At 42.3% G+C, this 19970-nt stretch overlaps 1 protein-coding gene across 2 annotated transcripts in view; it reads right to left on the reverse strand.

Moving 5' to 3' along the window:
* tanc1b (tetratricopeptide repeat, ankyrin repeat and coiled-coil containing 1b) overlaps nucleotides 1-19970 on the reverse strand; it is an 89688-nt gene that overhangs the window by 45666 nt on the left and 24052 nt on the right. The window contains exons 3-4 of one of the 2 annotated variants that reach the window (XM_035604815.2): nucleotides 14311-14517; nucleotides 4882-4986 (exon numbers count right to left, since the gene is read on the reverse strand). In XM_035604815.2, the coding sequence (XP_035460708.2) occupies nucleotides 4882-4986; nucleotides 14311-14517 (312 nt within the window). The remainder of the gene's footprint in view (nucleotides 1-4881; nucleotides 4987-14310; nucleotides 14518-19970) is intronic. The other variant, XM_035604816.2, reaches the window with a different exon arrangement.

Below are 19970 nucleotides of genomic sequence, written 5' to 3' on the forward strand. Positions count from 1 at the left end.
AGTGATTCTGGCTTCAAATCGTGTAGTGTGAACTAGACATGCGGTTGTCCACCATGGCGTGCTGATAAGTTAATTGTTCAACTGTAAAATGTCTCACGTATCACTGCTTCAGTGAAGCTCTGTTACAAGTTAGCACTGGTCCAGATTTCTGCAATGGTTTATAATCCCAAACTACAATCCTACAGTTCCTCTCAGAACAATAGTGACTAGATGAAAGGAGAAGTCACTGATGCCCGCACAATATCTATAGCAAAGCTTTCTACCAATGAAATGATGGGAACAGAGGGAAAAAAGGGTTGAAAAAATGTTGTCTATTCTGACCCAACTCCTGTAATTTCACACTGGATTAAATACCATCGGAAAACAATGATCATAGTTAATCAGGATAACTACTCACATCTTATCTAACCTCATTTATCAACCTGTCCCATCCGTTTGGACCTCACATGACCATAGGACTTCATTTGTGAAAGCAACTCTGGCGAGCCAGTCACATAATACAACTTTATCATTCTGTTTAACACTTCATAACTGAGATTATTTATGAATCTGCAGCATGCATGATGAAACTGCAGAGTAGGCCAACAGCAGCTCTGTCACTACACATGGTAAAATGATTACACAAGGTAGAATGATAACATTTATCTGGATGAGAGGCAGTTATAAATTGAAAATGCCTGCCTGCTGTAAATTTGCAGCCTGCCTGCTCTACACAGAATCTGATAAATCTAAAAACTATGCCGGAGATATGGAAAAAACAGGGATGTAGCTGGAACCACTTTGTTACTGCAGCAACTGTACAGCAAATGGAGGCAAAAACAAAACAATGCTGTTATCTACCGCCTGAGGAAGTTTTATGAGCAGGTGTGAAATAGCAGCTGTGTGGTGCAGTGATAGAAGAATGAAGACGGAAGGAGGAGGAGCGGGAGAAGGATGGATAGGAGGGAAAGGTCGGGGGGGGGGGCATGAAAAGACTGGCTTCACAGAGTTGTCCTGGCTCTCTCCCTGCTGAGAAAACAATCCAGCCGGTGCTCATTAGCAGCTGGAGTTTCATTACCACAACGGTGGAGCCTGTTTAATGAACCCTCAATGAGAACATGCATCCTGCTTCACCATTAAGTTCAGAGGTACGAGGTGACGTGCTCCCCTGAAGCACGTAGAGTGCCTATTGCACATTCCAACGTTAAAACCCGCAAACCTCCGTTGCTGCGAGCACAGATGGAGTGTCCAGTGAGACGCTACAGCATATTGAGGTTAGACAGGAATCCCCAATACAGAATCTCCAGGTAAAATGAGGTTTGGGAGGTGGGGATGGCACAGTGACAATAATCATAGTTTGACTGACATCTCAGCTTGACACCATAGTGTAGCAGCTATTATTGTTGGTGTAATGGTAAACACAGATGGCGTTTCATTAACCATTTGACCAAGAGAACTAAAGACTCCTAATGCAGTGACACAGTGACTGTGCTGTGAGGATCCTCTAGAGATCGGCAGCACAGATGAATGATGCTTCTTCATTAAGTAAAGAAAAACAAAAACTAAATTCCATCCTCCAGCTGTTAATTAAAAAAGGTAATCAACAATAAACCTGATCTGCTTTGGAGAAAGACTGGAACTCTGCTACAGTCCCCCCCCAAAAAAATCACAGCTTATTCATCTAAGCAGACACAAAAGTTGCTGCTTTCTTTCCTCAATGGAGACGGTGAATGAAGGCTGCAAAATACTGTCATATGTTCTAAAAACTGGTAACAATCGGCCTTGATTATACAATTTGGCTTGAGTGTTCATAAATGGTGCAAATGGTACAGCCAGTTTACAAAGCTCCTTTATGCAGAAGTGACCTATCGGGTTCATTATACAGTGAAAATCTTACACCCTTCCTTCTCCAATTTCTCAATACGGCGCCACACCAAGACATTGTGAATAATTCAACGTTATCTGCATCACTTTCTGAATGGCCAATTCAAAGAGTGTAAAGAGAGATGGTTTCATTCATTTGCAAAACATATTCCTTGCTCAGGAGTCCAGCTGTGGCTGAGAGATCATGCATTAGATTACTTAGATTAGATGTTCTCAATCAGGAATTGGGGAAAGAAGATCAGACCCCACTCACAAAGCTCACACATACAGTACGAACACTCAGGGTCAACGTGAGGTTGCGTCCGTTAAGTTCTGCATGCTGCCATGGCTGGCCCTCATATTCCGTCAAACAAACTGCAAAATGGATGAGTCAGTCTCCTAAAGCCGTTAACAAATGAGTAACAGACATTGTACGGGGAGCAACAATAAATGGTCAGACTACCACAGCCAGATGTTTCCACAGAATACTTAAAAAATATAGAATGGATAGTTTAAGCATTGACAAGATCTTCAGTATGTTAGGAAACAGGTGCTGAGTGAGTGTTGAGCCTGGGTCTCAATGGGGTAGTAACATGGGGGGGTGCAGAAGAGAGACATAATTGTGGGAGAGGACATGGGGTTCAGTCTTGATTGACAGAAACAGAACCCTGGCACCACAGCTGAAACAATTTTGACAGGGAGACTGTTGACCGCCTGCTGCAAACACGCTTGACACAGACACACGCACAATAAATAAACAGCATGAGCTTGTGGACAAAATAAAAATACACGTCGCATTTACACACGTGCACATGAAACTCTGTCCCTGCGTCAATGTGACACTATATGAGGTGACTCGACTGCAGGTCAAATGCACAGTTCCCTTCTTAGCCTACAGCCATTCCTGGTGGTCCACAACACAGAGCACTGGAATGCCCGCAATCCGGCACAAAAAATCTTTAAAATGACATTAAGTTTTCATTGAGGATTTATATCTGATGATACATGTCAAGCGTGGTTTTTAACCATTCAACACAGGCACCGTTCAAAACTCCCAACAACAAAAAGCCCCTTCGCGACTTCAAAACATCGTGTGGCCTAAATGTCGCACAGTTCTCATGCTGCAAAACTTCCAATGGATTTTTTCTAACTCGGATTCTTGTGGCACGGTGTCAACATTCCATGCTGACGTTGACCTTGTTTCAAAAGCAGCAATGTCAAACTACCATCCCGTCCCGTCTCAGCAGTTACCAAAAAAAGAAGAAAAAAGCTGGCATTGTTTAGGCTGAAAGGAGCTCTCATCATTGACAAATGAAGACGTCGTTGTCGCATGCAATTTATGACGCATAGCAACACAAATTAATTCCGTTGACGTCAAAGTCAGACACTATACAATATCAAATCGTATATGTATGAAATTGCCCATATGAGAGAGAAACGGAGAGGCAGTTGTGTAGTGGTGCAGGAATGTCTTTCAGCTGTGCATCGGAGCTCATCCCACTACAGCGGGGCTGTTACAATTAGCCACCATTTGTCAAGAATTTACACAGCACCTAATTGGACATAATGATTTGGGTAAGTTGTCGGATTCTAAAGTCTCAGCAGTAAACTCATTTTACTTGCTACCTTCGGCCATGAGAAGGAGGAGGGAAGTTTTCCCAGACTTATCTGCTTACGTTTATTGAGTAACTGTACACAGCATACAGTAAAACCAGGTTACTTCTTCAGTCATGCGGAAGATGAGTCAGTGTTTAAGACTGAAATGTCTTCAATCGCCTGGAGCTGCACAATTAGAAAGACCTTTGCTCTTATACCAACAGCTATGAGCCATAAAAATGTCCCAAATTGGGCTGGGTGCTACTGTTCTAGAGACTGCAGTCGTTCCTTTCTCATTAGTCAGAAGTTGACCAGATCTCTAACTGCTCTCTGCATCAATGGGAGGAGACCAGAGGTGTAACACGATGCAGAATTCAATTTATGAGCATGGCTCAGTTTTTGTGTATTAGCTGCTTTTGAGACTATCTATTGCGAAAAAGATTATGCTGAGTCTCGAGTCAGAAGATCTGTAACATAGTTGTTGTTTGTGCAACCTGTGATATATTTGCATTTATGTACAAAGACATCGTGCTCGTTATTTGCCCAACTGCGCAGATGATCCCCATATGCAAACTCCCAAGAAATCCAAACCAGGTCTGTTACAACTTTTTTTTATGAGAGCACAACTCATTAAACTTACCAACAATGCCAGTACACCAGCTGTCGTGGGATAACATTTATCTGGCGTCCACTATCTGCCGGTAGCCCGCTCTAAGCCCAGACACTTTTCTGTGCCAGCTGGATGTCAGACACACCCTCGTGCCTTGGTATGTAACATCAACAGTGACTGGGCTCTTCTGGGTTAGTACTGTCAGCATGTGTGAGCCGTGTACAATCTGATAGGGAACGCTTTCCACGTTGCCCTTTGCTCAAAATAACGCATCCTAAAACCCCACTTTAGCCTACGGCAGGAATTTGAGCCATCTTTGCTTTTTCAGAAATCAAAACATGGCATTTAGTGCAAAGCCACACAAACACACAATTCCCAACGCGGGAGAGAATAGGCAGCATAGGCAGCAGTGTCTCCACTAAGACACGTGTCTTAGTGGAGACACAAGAACACACATAGACACTCAAAGTTAGTTAGCGGTTAAAGATCTTGTCCTCATTACGTTCGCTGGGAAAAAAAAACAACCATCCCAGCAACAATGTATCCTCACACAGTGGAAAATTGACTCTTCTGTGATCTAAACACACATTTAAAATAAACATGAGACTATTGTTTCTTTGTATAAGCGGCAAGGAACACAGCCATTGGTGCGACCCTTAAAAACCTATCCATGTCATAATAATCTCTAACACACAAGACATATCACGTATGAAGGCACGTTTGTGGACTCCAGCTGACAACACGTACATGTTTCACATTCAGTTTTTCCCGGTGTCTACAAAAAAACCCACCAAAGCTGACGAATACAAAAATGTACTAAAAGTGAAACTCACCATTGTGTGAAGACTCCTTGTTGTCAGCCACCTTCCTCAGTGCGGACACGATGGCATCGGAAGGAACGCGAGGACTCTCCACATATTTGGGTTTCCTGCTTGGACCTGCCAGCATGAACCGAAGATGCAGGGGGAATAAGAGAGAGAGAGAGAGAGAGAGATAGAGAGAGAGAGAGAGATAGAGAGAGAGAGAGAAGGAGAGAGAGAGAGAGAGTGTCAGACAGACAGGCGGAGAGGAAACGAAACGCAAAAAGACTAGAGACCCAGAGAGAGAGAGAGAGAGAGTCAGAGTTCTCGCCGGATTAACGTGTTCCAGATGGGACTAGAGATGAGAGGCGGTGGTGTCTTAGTCCGACAGGCTTGGCTGCACTCCGTAACTCACATAAAACTCACACACAAACATGAAAAAACCAGACACACACTTTCTCCGACAGCTCCCTGCGCTGATAGCAGCTCTGGTCTGTCCGGCAACCCAGAATATTGCCTGCATGGCTAGAGACTCCCAGTAAAATACCGCTATTTAGCTCCCGGAATGTAAACTACAGCAGGAAACCACAACAATTAGCCTCTTAGTGAACTTGAAAAAACAGTGCTCAAACACACATATGGGGATCAGTTTTTCTGCATGTTTATCTAGTAGTCCCGTGGAAGTATACCCTCTCACTGCTGCAAGGATTCACATGGATAGATTATGGTCCAGGCATCCTGGCGCAAGTCAGATGTTGTATCTGGGACAGCGTTAGACTTCTTTAAAGACCGTCTTTGTCTTGGGTGAGGATTTGAGGTTAGCCGGCTGCTCTGTTCCCTCTGCTCACACTGTGACAGAATTAGAAAATCCCACAGCTCCACACAGAATGCTTGCTCACTGTGCCGAACTTCATGATAAATCACTGACATCGTCACCCCCACCAGAGACACGACTCCTTCTGCATAATCCCCATGCTCGTGTGTGCGACACGATTTGCCCCTGTCCTGTTAAAACTGCCCTTTAATTTGCGCTAACGAGACAAAAAAGTAAGGTTGCTTCTTTAAGTGAACGCAAAGGCCTGCAATTTCTTTCCTAACAGCAGCGATATAATTGTTTGTACTTGCAGGAGATCCAGCAAAGACGCTAGACTAAATAATAAGCCATGAAACAAACATCTCCCGAGCAAGCTGTACACAATTCCTGTCCTCTACTTTTAGCCCAGATTACTACTTTCTCCCTGGGTAAAAGGCAAATACATCCCAGAGACCACACTGCAGCATTAAACTTAAGATGCAGAAAATAATGTGAAAAATAGGTGACTGTAATTAGATCCATAAATTCCAAGGAGAACGGCAACAGCATGCCTCCCCTTGCAACACTCCTCCGAGCTACTCCGGCCTTGATCTACTGTAACCCAATCCAAACCCCCTCCTCCTCCAGACTCATGTTATCAGATGACTGCATGTGTAACCCCAGTCATAACATGAAGATTGGATGGGAGAGCAGAGATAGCCGTTTCCTATTACAACATCCAATCTCAGTCACTCTGACCTCAAACAAAAAAATTTCCTCTGAATCAGATCAACAATTTCTTAAACCACAGCTGCGATCCTGGCCACAGATTATTGGGTTATTGACGGGGGGGGGGGGGGGGCGCAGAGAGGTTACAGCAGAGTTACAGCAGCCGGCACGTGAGAGGAAATGTTCAGGGAGTGATACTGCAATAAACCATGCATGAGAGTGGAAGACAGCTTGATGCACAGTGCCATCTATGGATGTGCAACTTGAAATGCATAGCGAGGAACTGTGCTTTTCATACCGGGAAAGCATCTTCTGCCTCTTCAAACACAAAGTCCTTATGCTTGTCAGAAGAAGTCATGACATAAACCCCGTTAAAAGAACTCACAGCCCAAAGCCAAATGTAACTGTCTGTCAAGAGGAACTGAAGGCTGTTGTTGTAGTATGTATTGATGATAGTGTTGTTCAAAGGAACAGCACGTGAGGTGTCACAGACTATTTGATTTGTGTGGATAGATAGTTCTGTGAGTGAAGGGGGTTGATCCAATTGAAACACCTACATCAGCAATCCAAGTCGGGCCTGTTATGTTGCAGAGAAAACCAAAGAGTCTGTCCTGAAAACCTCCATTCAGCTGCGGATGGTCAGGCACAGTCTATTACCCAGGAGTCACACGGCTCCAATTAGAGTGGGACTACAGAGACAGAGGGGGCTGTGTGTGTGTGTGTGAGACACACACTCAGTTCAGGTAAATATCTTGGACCAAAATGAGAACCGCCTAATATGTTTCCGCTGAATGTATTTCATCTAAGGACAACAGTGGGCATAGTTTGAGAAATCTAAACCATATGCTCCAGTTCAGATTCGGTTTACACAAAGTGCCAAGAGGAACACAGGATCCACACATGGAATAACAAACATGTGTCTGGCTATCGGGGGTAATTTTGGGCCACATCTAACGGTTGATAATACAGGGAGGAGGCACACACACACAAAAAAAAAGGTATTTTGGCACAACTGTGAGGGCGTCAGACAAAGCACAGTTTCTTTTCCATTAAATATCTCATCTCCAGATCTAACAGGGAGCCATTACTGCTCAGCCTATGTCGATGGAGGCACAGACGAATAAGCGATTGCAGTCTATAACGAGCATGAAAAGGTCAGAGAGGCGGAAGTGTCAGACATATGACCCTTGAAGGACGATGAGAGAGAGGCAGCGATGGGATGTGCTCTCACTCACATCACACCTTGAACGCAAAATCCAGAATGTAAATACATTCACTTGCACATTAATTACACAGGGAGAAAAAAAAACGGGATGGGATAAAGGATAATGATAAGATGAATCTTCTGGACAGAAATATCAACAAACTATGACCAAGTTTGATGGGTGATTTAAGAAAAAATATATATATGTCACATCGTTCTCAAGACCTCCTCTAATATATATATATATATAGATATATATATCTATATATATATAGATAGATATATGTATGACCATAAACATAAATGCACATTTATTTATCTTTTCTGTACTGTTTCTTACCAATATATCTGTAAAAGGTTAAAAATATATTTAATATGTGTACACAAATAAATGCAAAGAAAAGCAAGAAAACAGAAGGAACGGGAGGAGACGGGTTAAGGAAGAAAAACAGAGAGACAATCTCGAGGGTAAGGCGGTGTGACAAGCCGTGACTGCCTAGGACTCTTTACTCACCCAGTGTTCACTGCAAGACGCAGGAATCCATGACCAGCGAGCCGTCAATCAGCAGCAAAAGGCGCATACCAAACCATCGAATAAGTATGACCAACTTGTTATGTCCAGTAAATTCCAAATGAACGAGGGGATTGTTCATGGTTCCGAAATGATCAAGGAGCTTTCCCAGCATTCTTCGAGATGGACTCTTGACACTCTTCACATTTCAACTTATCAACGGGACAGTGTGTCCTCTTTGTGCGGCCAAGGGGAGTGAAAGCAGTCCCACAACAGCCGCCTTTATGCTCCAAAATGTCATTCTTCAACTGGAAAGTGAACTGGAACTACCACTACACAGTTGTAGTCAATAAGTTTACATCCATGTCTTTCCTGACTCATGTAATATTTGTAGGGAAGTCTTAAAAGGTATTAAGTACGGCTGCAACTCACGATAAGTTTCATTCATAATTTGTTTTTTCATCCATAAAATGGTGAAAAATGTAGAATGCGTGTCCCAAACCCAAAGATATTCAGTTTACTTTTACTACACTTATTTATTTTTTTATCGATCAATTATTGCAGCTCTAGTATTAATAACATGTTTTTCACTGAGATGTGGTAGAGATATCATGAATCAAATGATTCAACTTAACTTTGTTACTTTAGCCAATAAAAACAACAAAATAACAGCAGACGATGCTTCAGATCTATAAAATTAATATAAAAGGTGATTTCAAGGTGGGCTCCCAAAATTATGTCCTCAATTCAGTATCCGACCAAATGTGAAATATGGTCCCAATCTCTCCTTCTGCCCCTGTGTTATGGTGCTGTACATTGGCAAGAAAAGTGTATTTGCAAAACATTACGAAATCACAGTGAAGTCGACCTCTGACTTTTTGGAAACAAAATGGTATCTCTTTATGACTTTATCCAATTGGAAATTTTTTGAGTAAATTTATCATAATTAGCATATTACTTCTTGAGTTTTGGCCAAAAACATGTGACCTTGACCACCCCCATATCCGTTCATTCTCGAGTCCAAGTGAGCGTTTGTGCCAAAATTCTAAGAAATTCCCACATGGCGCTCCTGAGATTTCGCGTTCATGGGTAAAGGATCGACAGATGGACAACCAGAAAACATAATGCCTCTGGCCATGGCCGTCGCGGAGGCATAAAAAATAATTTATTCCAAAAAAAGAAATTAAAGATGATATTGGTATTCTGAGTGCTCCATAACAAACCAGTGTATTCAGTGAGGTTTCCTGGGTCTTTAGATAGCTGTACCGAGCGTTTCAGATTTTCAACATGATATCTGTGAAATACAGTAGTAAGATTAAAGCCATGGTTCATTATGAACTTAACATATGACTGCTAATTTCCAATTCATTCACAATTCACAACCTGACACACAGCACTGCTATTATCCTCTCTGATGAATGCAGTTTCTGCACTGTACCACAGTGAGAGACTGTTAATCTTTTTTTTTTTTTAACACCATGTTTAATAGTCATGACTAATCTCACACATGCTGTTTCACAGTGTGGTATGAATTATGCTTTAGTCTCCACTGTGCACACTACGGACATTGTAAAAAAAAATAATATATATAATAAAAATAATAACAACAATGTCAAGCAAGCTGAGATGATTACACTAAACATTTAAAATCTGGGATGGTACACTATCATTTAATATGTGTATCCTGAGTCTACTGACTGACTGAAGATATATAATAACAGTTTATTCACTATTGGTTTCTGGTGCGGTGGGTGAACTGGGATCCCATTGCAGATGAAAAAGAGGGGGGACTTCATTTGACAAGGAGTCAAAACTGAAGGGAAGCGAAGTGCAGTGAAGTGGAGAACTAGATAGTACTTTTCACTGGGTGCCCATCAGAGGAAGCTTTCAAAGAGTCGGTGCAGCATCACAAGGTCTTTTACAGCTCAGCTCTCAGAAAGGCATTAATATTCCCCCAGGGCTGTCTGGTTGCTGTCAGTACCCCAGAGGTGACTTCAGGAGAGTTCACCTCAAAGGAGCTACAGCTGCGCTTTGAAGACGGTTTTCTATCCTCTCGACAGAACTACGAAATAAACTGCACTCATGTAGAAGACAACGAAGAATGCAAGTGGATGAATACTGTGCTCATGAATCCTCTGATTATTTGTCAGAAGAGTGTTAAAAGGGATCCCACGATATTTGCGAAGGTGGTTGTGGTTAAAGCAAACATTGACCTTGAGTTTACATATGCTGTTTATGACTGCTTTGTAAATATGAGGCTTAATGAAGTTTTGTGTGGCTGTGCCTACATTCATTTCAGAAGTATAAATTGGCCCCCTTCCAAATTAAAGTGGTAGAGTATCCCGAGGGTCCCCACCCGGCCTGGATGACAGACTAAAGGTTCTTCAGGTCTTTACTGATCCGGTCATGGAGGGACGATGAATAGTGAACCGTGCTCTCTGATGGTGATTTGCAGAATTGCTTAGTTGAAAGAAGAGTAAATCAGTCTCTGAAGCACATAAAGCCAAAGCTTCCATTAAAGCAATAAATAAATAGATTTATTTATTTATTTATAAATTTTTCTTCTTACAAATCCCTTTACTCATTTTAACACACAACCACCAGCAACCGCTTCCCCTGTGGCCTAATTGCATATATACCAATTTAAATGATACACTGCGGATGGCAGCAATAAATTAATATGATTTGCTTTTTTATTATCCCATGCAGGCTGACACAGAGGAAAGGCGTGGGGTGCTCACTGTTTTGTCATAACTTTACATTCCGTGTCACCTCTTTACCCACCACACTCCAGCCTATTAGTTTTAATTCCCATGATTCAACTAATATGTGATTTTCACAACTGTATATCTTTGAGCAGACGCAGGGCTTATATTTCAGAAATGCAGTGTGGTTGTAGAAAAGTGTTTAATGAGAGAGAGATGGGCTTATTTAGATTGTCAACGATGACATAGGACATGTTTGCACAGTTGCAGGACAACAGATGCTCTTAGTCCCACAACATCACAGTAACCACGTGCAGCCAGTGGAGGTCACTGTGGAGATGGAGATACCCAGGAGACTGGGGGATCATTAAGCTCTATCAGCTCTAATGGCTTAAAAAAAGAGCTGGAAACCACATTTACCGTGCCATTTGCACACTTCAGATTGAAGTTTTTCGTAAAACCTGATCTCTGACCTGCACTGGTTTGGTGCAAGATGGGTCCGTTAATGCAACATTCTTGCAGTAAATATCCCCCCCGCCCAGCATTTGGAAGTCCTGTTAACTATTGAGACTGTAAAATCTAGGTGCTGTTCAACACATGTCAGGGTGCTGCGTTTCATGGTTAAGATCTGGGCTTAGCTGATCAAAGCCACGGCAGCCAACACCACCAGGGCTTTGCGGTTCGGGCATCCGTCACACTCCTAATTAACTCAATGTTTCTCCGTTGTCCCTTGTGAAGTTTTTCATGAAAAGAACAACCACTAAGTTGGGGCCTTCCAAACTGTGATAGATTATCCAATGTGTCGGGGAAGCAAAGCCAGGCCGCAGAATGCTTTGTGAAATCTGTGAAACCCACTTCCCCTCAAAGACATTAGTGATGGCTTTATGGGGAGTATGACTCAAGTAAATAACTCAACTAGTTAACAGGCCTGGTTGATGTAGAAGCTTTGAGGAAATGTTCCTGAGAATGTTTTTAATCTTAGATGTCAACATGTATAAACAAGCCTGAGTGTTAATTTCAATGAAAATGGACGCACGATCCTCATATTCTGTATGGAACATCTACAGATATATTTACAGTACCCCAAACATATTCTTCTTATTCAGCTAAAAGCTGATCTTCCAACCACTGCAACACCTGACCGGTGAAACTCATGTATTTCCAAAATGATAAAGAAATGTTTGTTTGTCTTTACTCATGAAGCAGAATAAATCATTTAAAAAATACATTAGGATATTTGAAAAACACATTTGCTGCTTTTGTTAGCTCGTAAAAAGTTGACGATTTAGAGATAGATGTTTTTTTGCAAGGCAGTAACATGCATGAAGGTTATTTGATGAGGGTGGTCTGACAGGGCCTCTCTGGAATCCAACTGACAGCAATCTGTCATAGTGATGAAATTTCAAGTCATTAGCACTTTCTATTAGATGTGATGATCGCCTAAATTTGTTTTTTATATCCCTCTGTTAGTGTAAGTCCTATCTTTTCCCAACTCCCATGTCACCATAAATTTCCAAAACCTGTTTCCTGTGTTGGAAACTCCATGGCCTCCACATCTGTGCATATGCACATGACCGTAACCAGCTGCTGGCAAATCTCTACTTATTAAGAGATTCAAGCTCTCGTAATCAGGAGCAGAGATCATAATAGCCCTGAAACATTATATACAACATGTATCCTTCGTCTTACAGTACGAGCAGACTTGCATTTTGAATTCTTGAGACTAAAAGTGTTCGTGGCTCAGGTTTAATAGGACCAGCCAGCTTGGCTGAGCTAGCAAGACAAGGCCGTATGAACTTTAACGCATCATGCAAGACTGTGGCTGCAATGGTACCAAGAACTCCAGCTTTCCTTTCATCAAGGTGAAAGAAAATGAACCACTCACTGATAATGTGATTTCTAACAAAAACTACACAATGGTTACAAGTCAGTCATTTTAGCTAGAGGCTCATTTCAACAAGCGAAAAGTCTTAAATTGAGTTCAACCCGAAATCGTCTCTACGCCTCGCCAAGACTGAGAAAGAGAAAATGCAGCACGACCCATGACGTTTTCGTCGCGGAGCTGAGACATTTCCTGCAGTATGTGTTTATTAACTGGAGGTGTGAACTCTCCCCCGACGGGTTTTCACAGTTACCTCTGAGGACAGTGGAGGAGAGCCTCCAGACCCTCCCCCAACCTTCACTCCCTGGTCGTCCTCCATAGTATCCTATCTTGTCAGTCCATTTTTTACCCCCTTTTTTCCCCATTCCTCAGAGCAAACCACAAGGGGATATGCCTTTAATGAGTGTTCCCCTTCCCGTGTCCCCGGGGCCCTTTTCACCTTCACAAACCCAGCCTCTCTCTCTCTCTCTCTCTCTCTCTCTCTCTCTTCATCTCTCTGTCCTTCTCCTTCACCCCCCTCCAGGTCTGTGAATGTACATTTCATCAGCGACTTCTTTAAAACAGTCATTGCAAATCCTTTATCACCTACGGTGGTTGAACAGATTTGTTTCAACTTCAGAGGAGGGCTGAGCAAATGAAAATCTACTTGGCTTATATAAATTTAATGTATTTATCTTTGTCATAAACTAGAGAGTGAGCACACTTGCAATCATGTCTTCAGCTTCACTGAACATGTGCAGAGTGCACCGCATCACATTTTCACGCCTGTAAGTCAAATATTAAATTTTGAATTGAGGAAAAGGTGCATAAAAAAAATTTGAGAAGAAAAATACCACAACAAAAAATATCTCCATCCTAATCTGTGGCTGGCATCAGAACACAGTCCTCCATATAAGAAAGCTAATCTAATTAAAGAAAAGTGAAACACTAAATGAAGATCTCCTACAAGAGATGTGAACGTGAACAACAAGTCCGTGCAAGGATCAAACCCGAACCTCCCCCGTCCCATCGACTCATCTTTACACTAAACAGATCAAAGCTGTAGCCACTCCAAACAAAGGCAAGATAGCCCACAGATGAGTGCCACATGTGAGTGGGGCCACGTTGACCACTTAAAGGATTTCTCTCCCCTTTGCCAAGTCTCCCGAATACAAAGCCTCAGGTTGAACCCCGCAGCTGCTGACAAGCGGGCCCGGGAGGACTCACAATTAGATCCAGTGTAAACACCCGCCATTACGAGCCAGTAAAGTGTAAACACGCGGTGCAGTTGTAGGGACCTATACTTCAACACAAGGTGATCAAATATTGGGATGAAGTGACAAAAAAACAAATCTCTGTAAACTGTCTGAGCTCACAGTCTAACCGGTGGGATCCAGAACGATCCAGCTACCAATATCGCGTCATCCTCATGTTTTCCACTATGACTCTTATTTTTCTTTAAGAGGAACAATTATTCAATAGTGTTTGACATGTTTTAGAGAGGAAGTGTGATTCCTGGAGATTCTGTCAGATGTACAATAGCACCTGCACATAGTCGGGAGTCATCACTTTTACAGGTTTGTCGTGGTGACAAATGAAACTCCTAGTGCAGGACTGAGAAAGTTTACAAAGGAATTATAAACAAAAAACAGAACAAACCTGGTGATCTCTTGCTGGGGCGTAGGGGCATCAGGTAGGACTGTCGTGGCAGCAGAGGTGATGAGGGGAGAGACATGGACACTCCCTTGGTAAGACTTAGCCTGAAAATGTCATCCTGCACATTCGGGTGACTGCTGCCGGGTCCCTGGGGTTGGAGGCTTCCTTCGAATGGGAATCTTCTTTGGGCGCCGTGACTGTGAGCATCACCTGTGGAGGAGAATCACAAGGTTGTTTTACTTACAGATGTTACAAATAGCTTGGGTGTAACCTCATGTGCTGACATCATGAATCATGTACTGGCATCGTCGTGAATCTTGAAAATATTGCTACCTATTTAATCAAGCACTGACCTTCACCGGCATTATAAACACACTCATGTGCATATATTATTTTCTGTTACTGTGCTGGTGCTTTTTAGGTAAAGAGCAGAGTTTATCAAGGCTGAAGGAAGTGAAGCTTTTTTTCCTCTTTTTTTTTCTTTTACACACCAAAGTGCTATTCTAGGACAAAGTTGTTAAAACTCTGAGAATTATTCAACAAAGCAATAATGTGTATTAATGAATGTAGTGCACACTTGTATGCACAAGGCTGAATTAGTGTTTCTTACACAATTAAGCTGTTTTCAGACATGGACTAAAAATTGCAACCGGACATTCTCAGGAGTTTGCGGAGAAAGTCCGAGTCAGGCACGTTCACAACAGCGAGATAATCTCCAGGAACATTCTGTGGTGTCTGGTTAGAGCATGAAGGAGGCAGAGCATGGTGATAACTCTGCTGCGGAAGACAGTGTTTTTGGATACAGTCATCAACCAGGCCACACACTCACTGTGAATCTTTCTGGGATTCTCCTACTGTATTCTCACATGGGTTTTTGACCGGATATTCTCCGGAGATAATTCTAGGGTGCTGGCAGGTAAATTCCGCACAATGGCTGGAGCAACATTTGCGTTCTTACAAGCAACCCCTCTGTAGAAGTTCAGGACCATGTCGGACCTCGGTGACCATGCAACTGTAGCAGGACAAACTAAACGGTGGCAGTTTAATTTGAAAAGTGCCTGAATATGTACTAACAAAATATTGACTTGTCACAGGAAATGAGGCAGTTATGTTGGTTTCATACACACTTTTACTGCCAATATAAGAAAAGTCACTATGTTTTCTGAGCGGTGTAACAGGCATCATATCATGTTTCCTTCCCATAGACCCAGCGTCTTCATGACTGTGGTGTAATACAGTTTATAGAAGAAACCTTTGAGATGGGTAAAAAATAATGTGACAATGTAAACTGTCAAAATGTGCCTGAGGAAAATTCATGTCCACAACAAGAAATATATTAGTGACTCAGAAGTACTCACAGTGATGATTTACTTTTAATGCATTTTATGTTATGTTATGTAGTAAATTATTTACTATATAAAACAAGTCTTATATTTTAAGGTTTTTGTTTAGTACAGAAACCATAGACTGAAGAAAAAAGAAAGCCTTAAGTTTAGCCTTTGGATAAATAAAGATGACCACACTGACCTTGAAGCTGACCCAACTGGAACAATGCACGAATCATTTTCTTTTACTACCGTCCTGAGTCTGAAGGCCAGGAATGTCAAACCCCAGAGGAAACCTTGGCAATGTTTTATTTTGCTGCAGGAAGCATCTTGGTTCTGACAGGACGGCACTTTTGAGTATATATTGTGTTCAACACACATAGCTACTAGGTAGAGACACTGAAATCCCCCCCCAAAATGTCAGCTTTTCAAGAAGCACGATGGCAAATATATTTCAAATCATCAAATGGTTTCATGCAATTTTTCTACGCTCAAAAGGTTTCAGACTATTTAGTTATTGTAACACAAGCAGGTGCCTCAGGCTTGTTGACTAATCAGCTTACACCTCAGGGCTAGTAGTGGATTTCAGCATTCAGTACAGTAGTTTCTCACCGACATTTCCTGTGAATGATTCAGGCAAGAAAACTTCGATATTCAACAAGCATCCATCATTTACTGGGACTCGGAGCTTGTGAACAAGCCAGTTTATACGACAGGAATAAGAATTTTCCTCTCAATGCAGCAACATAGGGTGCGCAATCCACAGTTTGCAATGAAGCTGTTTATTTAAGATGTCAATGAATTTTCCCTTTGTGTGTCTTACTGTAGCTGTTGGCTCACGGCCAAGCTTGTGTGTTTCATCAGCCACACTGTTGGCGTTCCAGCATTCACCTGACAGGGCTCCGTCTGTCTGTTACTGGCATTGTTGTTCAGTCTTTGTTTTGATGAGTGGCTTAACAGATGCCAAATATAACCTTAGATTCCTGCTCTGTATCCAACTATGCATTTGTCCCACGTGAACTGGCCAGAGTTAAAAATTCCTCGCAAGGCTTCCTATCAGAAATGTCTCTCATCACACACACACACAGTTACAGGCTGGTATGCTGTCAAGATCCCCTTTCAGGTTGCAAACAGGGCGCACTCTGACTCAAGATACAAGATTGTGGGAATTCATTACTACAATAATTTGGGGACATTAGGACCAAGTTTGTTGGCGTTTATGATATCAGACAAAAAAATCTAACATTACAGAATGCCATGCCATAAAAGAATGTCAGAGATAAGTCTTTTAATAGGTTGCAAGAGAAAAAAACAAGGATAACTGGTGGGAAAAAAAGCTGAAAAACCTGGCTCCCAAAAAACACAGCAGCTCATAATATGTGTTTAAACCCAGGGTCACGGGCAAGTGAGCATTTCTCATGCCACTGGGGCACATGAGAAGGACATCCAGTTAGTGGAGCAAATAAGGCTGTGTCATTGACCACAGAGATAAAGATAACATGAAACTCACAAAGCACACAGGCTGGCTGCTCCATGCAAAGTGATTTTGATGGAAAGAACAAAAAATCTGTTATCAGAGCCAGAAGTGTCTATCATGCTCATCCTGTCTCTTTCCACACTGTTTCAATTCTCTCTCCCTGCAGAGCTACGGCAGAATGATGTGAATGAATAAACTTGAAAAACATGCACTCATTCAACCCCCCCCCCCCTCCTGTAACTAGCCTCACACAAATTTAACACAATCTTATTCTGAATATGGCTGGATTAGAAGAAAAACAAGGAATTTGCATACACAAGTTTGCAACTCTTTATACACGGCCAGTAACAGTCACCATTTGTTTCCCCCGCCACAACTCACTGCCGACTACATAAGCTGACCTTCTCTGACCTGAGGCTGTATCAAATTTGACAAACTGGAAGCAGAAGCTGGAGATGTTGTTGTAGTAATGAGGCAGACAGAAGCAGTCAATTAAAAAACGAGCAGAAATGGAACATGAAGGCCAAAGAAAAGCACACAATTTCAGTGAAAAGTGGTGACTTGATGAGAATGTTTTGAATGTCTGACCATTGTATGGTTTGTCATCAACACTGGTTTCAAGTCTTACCATATTCTAATCAATACTGAGAAGCTTGAAATGCCAAGAGGAAGAACTAAAGTTTGTATTCATGTGACAATCTGGTTCATAACAGTTTCCTCACAGCTGCATTAAAGTAAGCTTGCAAGACTTGAAGGACAAAACCTACACTTGTGGTAGAAAACCTCTTCACTTCTGGTAAACCAGCAGCAGCTCTGCAACACGAGTCGTATGATAAGTTGAGCAGTGTAGACATTTCACATTTCATGCCGCATAAAATCTACATGAATGTTAGGGTAAGCTCACTTTGGTGTATATCCTATGTAAAGACTCCACACTGTACCTACGGTGATCTCAAATCCGAAAAACCTGTCGAGCTGGTCACAGTGGTGAACAATACAATCCAGGTGTTCAGAAGTAGGAGCAATCTGCTGTCTTATATTGCAAGCCAGCAGATTTATTTCACGGAGTCATTATTCTCTACACCCACATCACAAACTAGATTTACTCAAATTTTCCTCTCTTGCCCCTTGATATACTGTACAGTAATTTGCTCTCCACAAAGAAATGGTTCCCCACAGTCTCTACACATGATTTAGCACTAGACTTACAAACGACTGTACCTGGCTAATAGTTTGCCCAATGGCATCCAAGCCCTGCATGGAAAAGAACTGGTTTTGCTTTGCTGAGAATCAATCCTGCATGGAAAGATTGTTCCAGCCATGGAGTCGGCTAACAGCAAAGTACAGTACTATTCTGCGGCATCGAAGTTGCCCACTCATCAAAGCCACAAATTAAAATATATGAATTATCAACCTCAAGATAACATGTAGCACCAAACTAATAACACAGACCATACGTCAGCGGATCCAGCTGAATCATAACTGCAGATGTGGTGAGCCACAGCAATGACAATTAGCTTTTGGTTCCATGTTCAGCACTCTGTTGCTCAGCAGATTAGCACTGACGCCTGTCTGCAGGAGGTTTGCAGAAATCACTACGAGACGGAACTGCAAGAGACAAGCTACCATTAGCATCCCGCTCCTCTCCTCGGGGAAATGAGTGTTGTTTGGCTGTCGGTCTAATCAAAAACAGTGACCCATTTTCTCCACGCCTCCGCCGCGGCACAGGGGACACAAAGGTGCCCTGTGTTTTAAAGGCGTCCTAAACAAAGAAGAATGCCAGAGACCGGAAGCAGAAAGGTTGCAACGACACCTTCGAATCCCCTCAGACACAGAGAAACCTGTGATTGACCCAAAGGTCACGCAGCCAAGGTCAGGACCTGCAGTCACCATGACCATTTGCGGAGAATACTGCACCCACTTCCTCATGAGGGCGTCCGTTAAGGGTCCTTAGGAAAGTGTGTGTCTAATATGCAGATATGCAAGATTTGATGCAGAGAGTCACACACATCTCCTGACCAGAGTCTACCCTTTTATTTCAAGGACTGATCTTATGGATAAAAACAATGATCATGAACTACAAGACCTTTTTGCATCTCACTTCCTATCACACGCTACTTCTACTGTAACAGCATAGAATTCATTTAAAAAATGCATTGAAAACATCTGTACAAAATGAAGATGATGATAAGTGGGGTTGTAAACTATTCTTTAAAGATACATGTGACAGCAGCAACAGTTCTCTACTCGTGTGTCACTGATGACAACTTACCCAATAAATTTAAAATTTCACAACAGAAGACAAAAGAGTCAGGATTCTGTGGTGAGCATGGTAACCGATGCAGTGCAACAATGATAGAGCATAAAGGCAACATCGGGTGTGTACTGTAGAAGTGGCTGCAGTCATCGCAGGCCCTGGCTGATACAGGTTTCGGCCATACGGCATGCTAAAGAGATTACAGCAAAGTTGTAATTTTGGTAGTTGGTTCTGAAAACAAGAGGCACCACATAAAAGTCGGCTGTTCAAGTGCTGGTGAATCGGCTGCAGCGTGTCACGGTGACTGCGCTGCCATCTGACCGATGCTATATAACGCAGAGGGACACAAGGACAGAAACTCACCAGCGCTATTTCAGGTACTTTCCTAAACCCTGGTTTCGGGGCAAGGCCTGCAATTTCAGACCCTGCTGTGGTCAAAGAAATCAACCCTTTCTAATTATACAGTGCTGCCCCGAGATGATGTAAAAATGATTACAGTCCCTTGCATGCTCTTTCCCCCTCATCAAAGCAAAGGGCCAGAGCCCACGAGGACGTGCCCAACCCATAAAAACAGTTCAATATTATTTCAAGACATTGATTTAGA

The sequence above is a fragment of the Scophthalmus maximus genome, chromosome 14 (genome assembly GCF_022379125.1).
Source record: "Scophthalmus maximus strain ysfricsl-2021 chromosome 14, ASM2237912v1, whole genome shotgun sequence".
NCBI lineage: Eukaryota > Metazoa > Chordata > Actinopteri > Pleuronectiformes > Scophthalmidae > Scophthalmus > Scophthalmus maximus.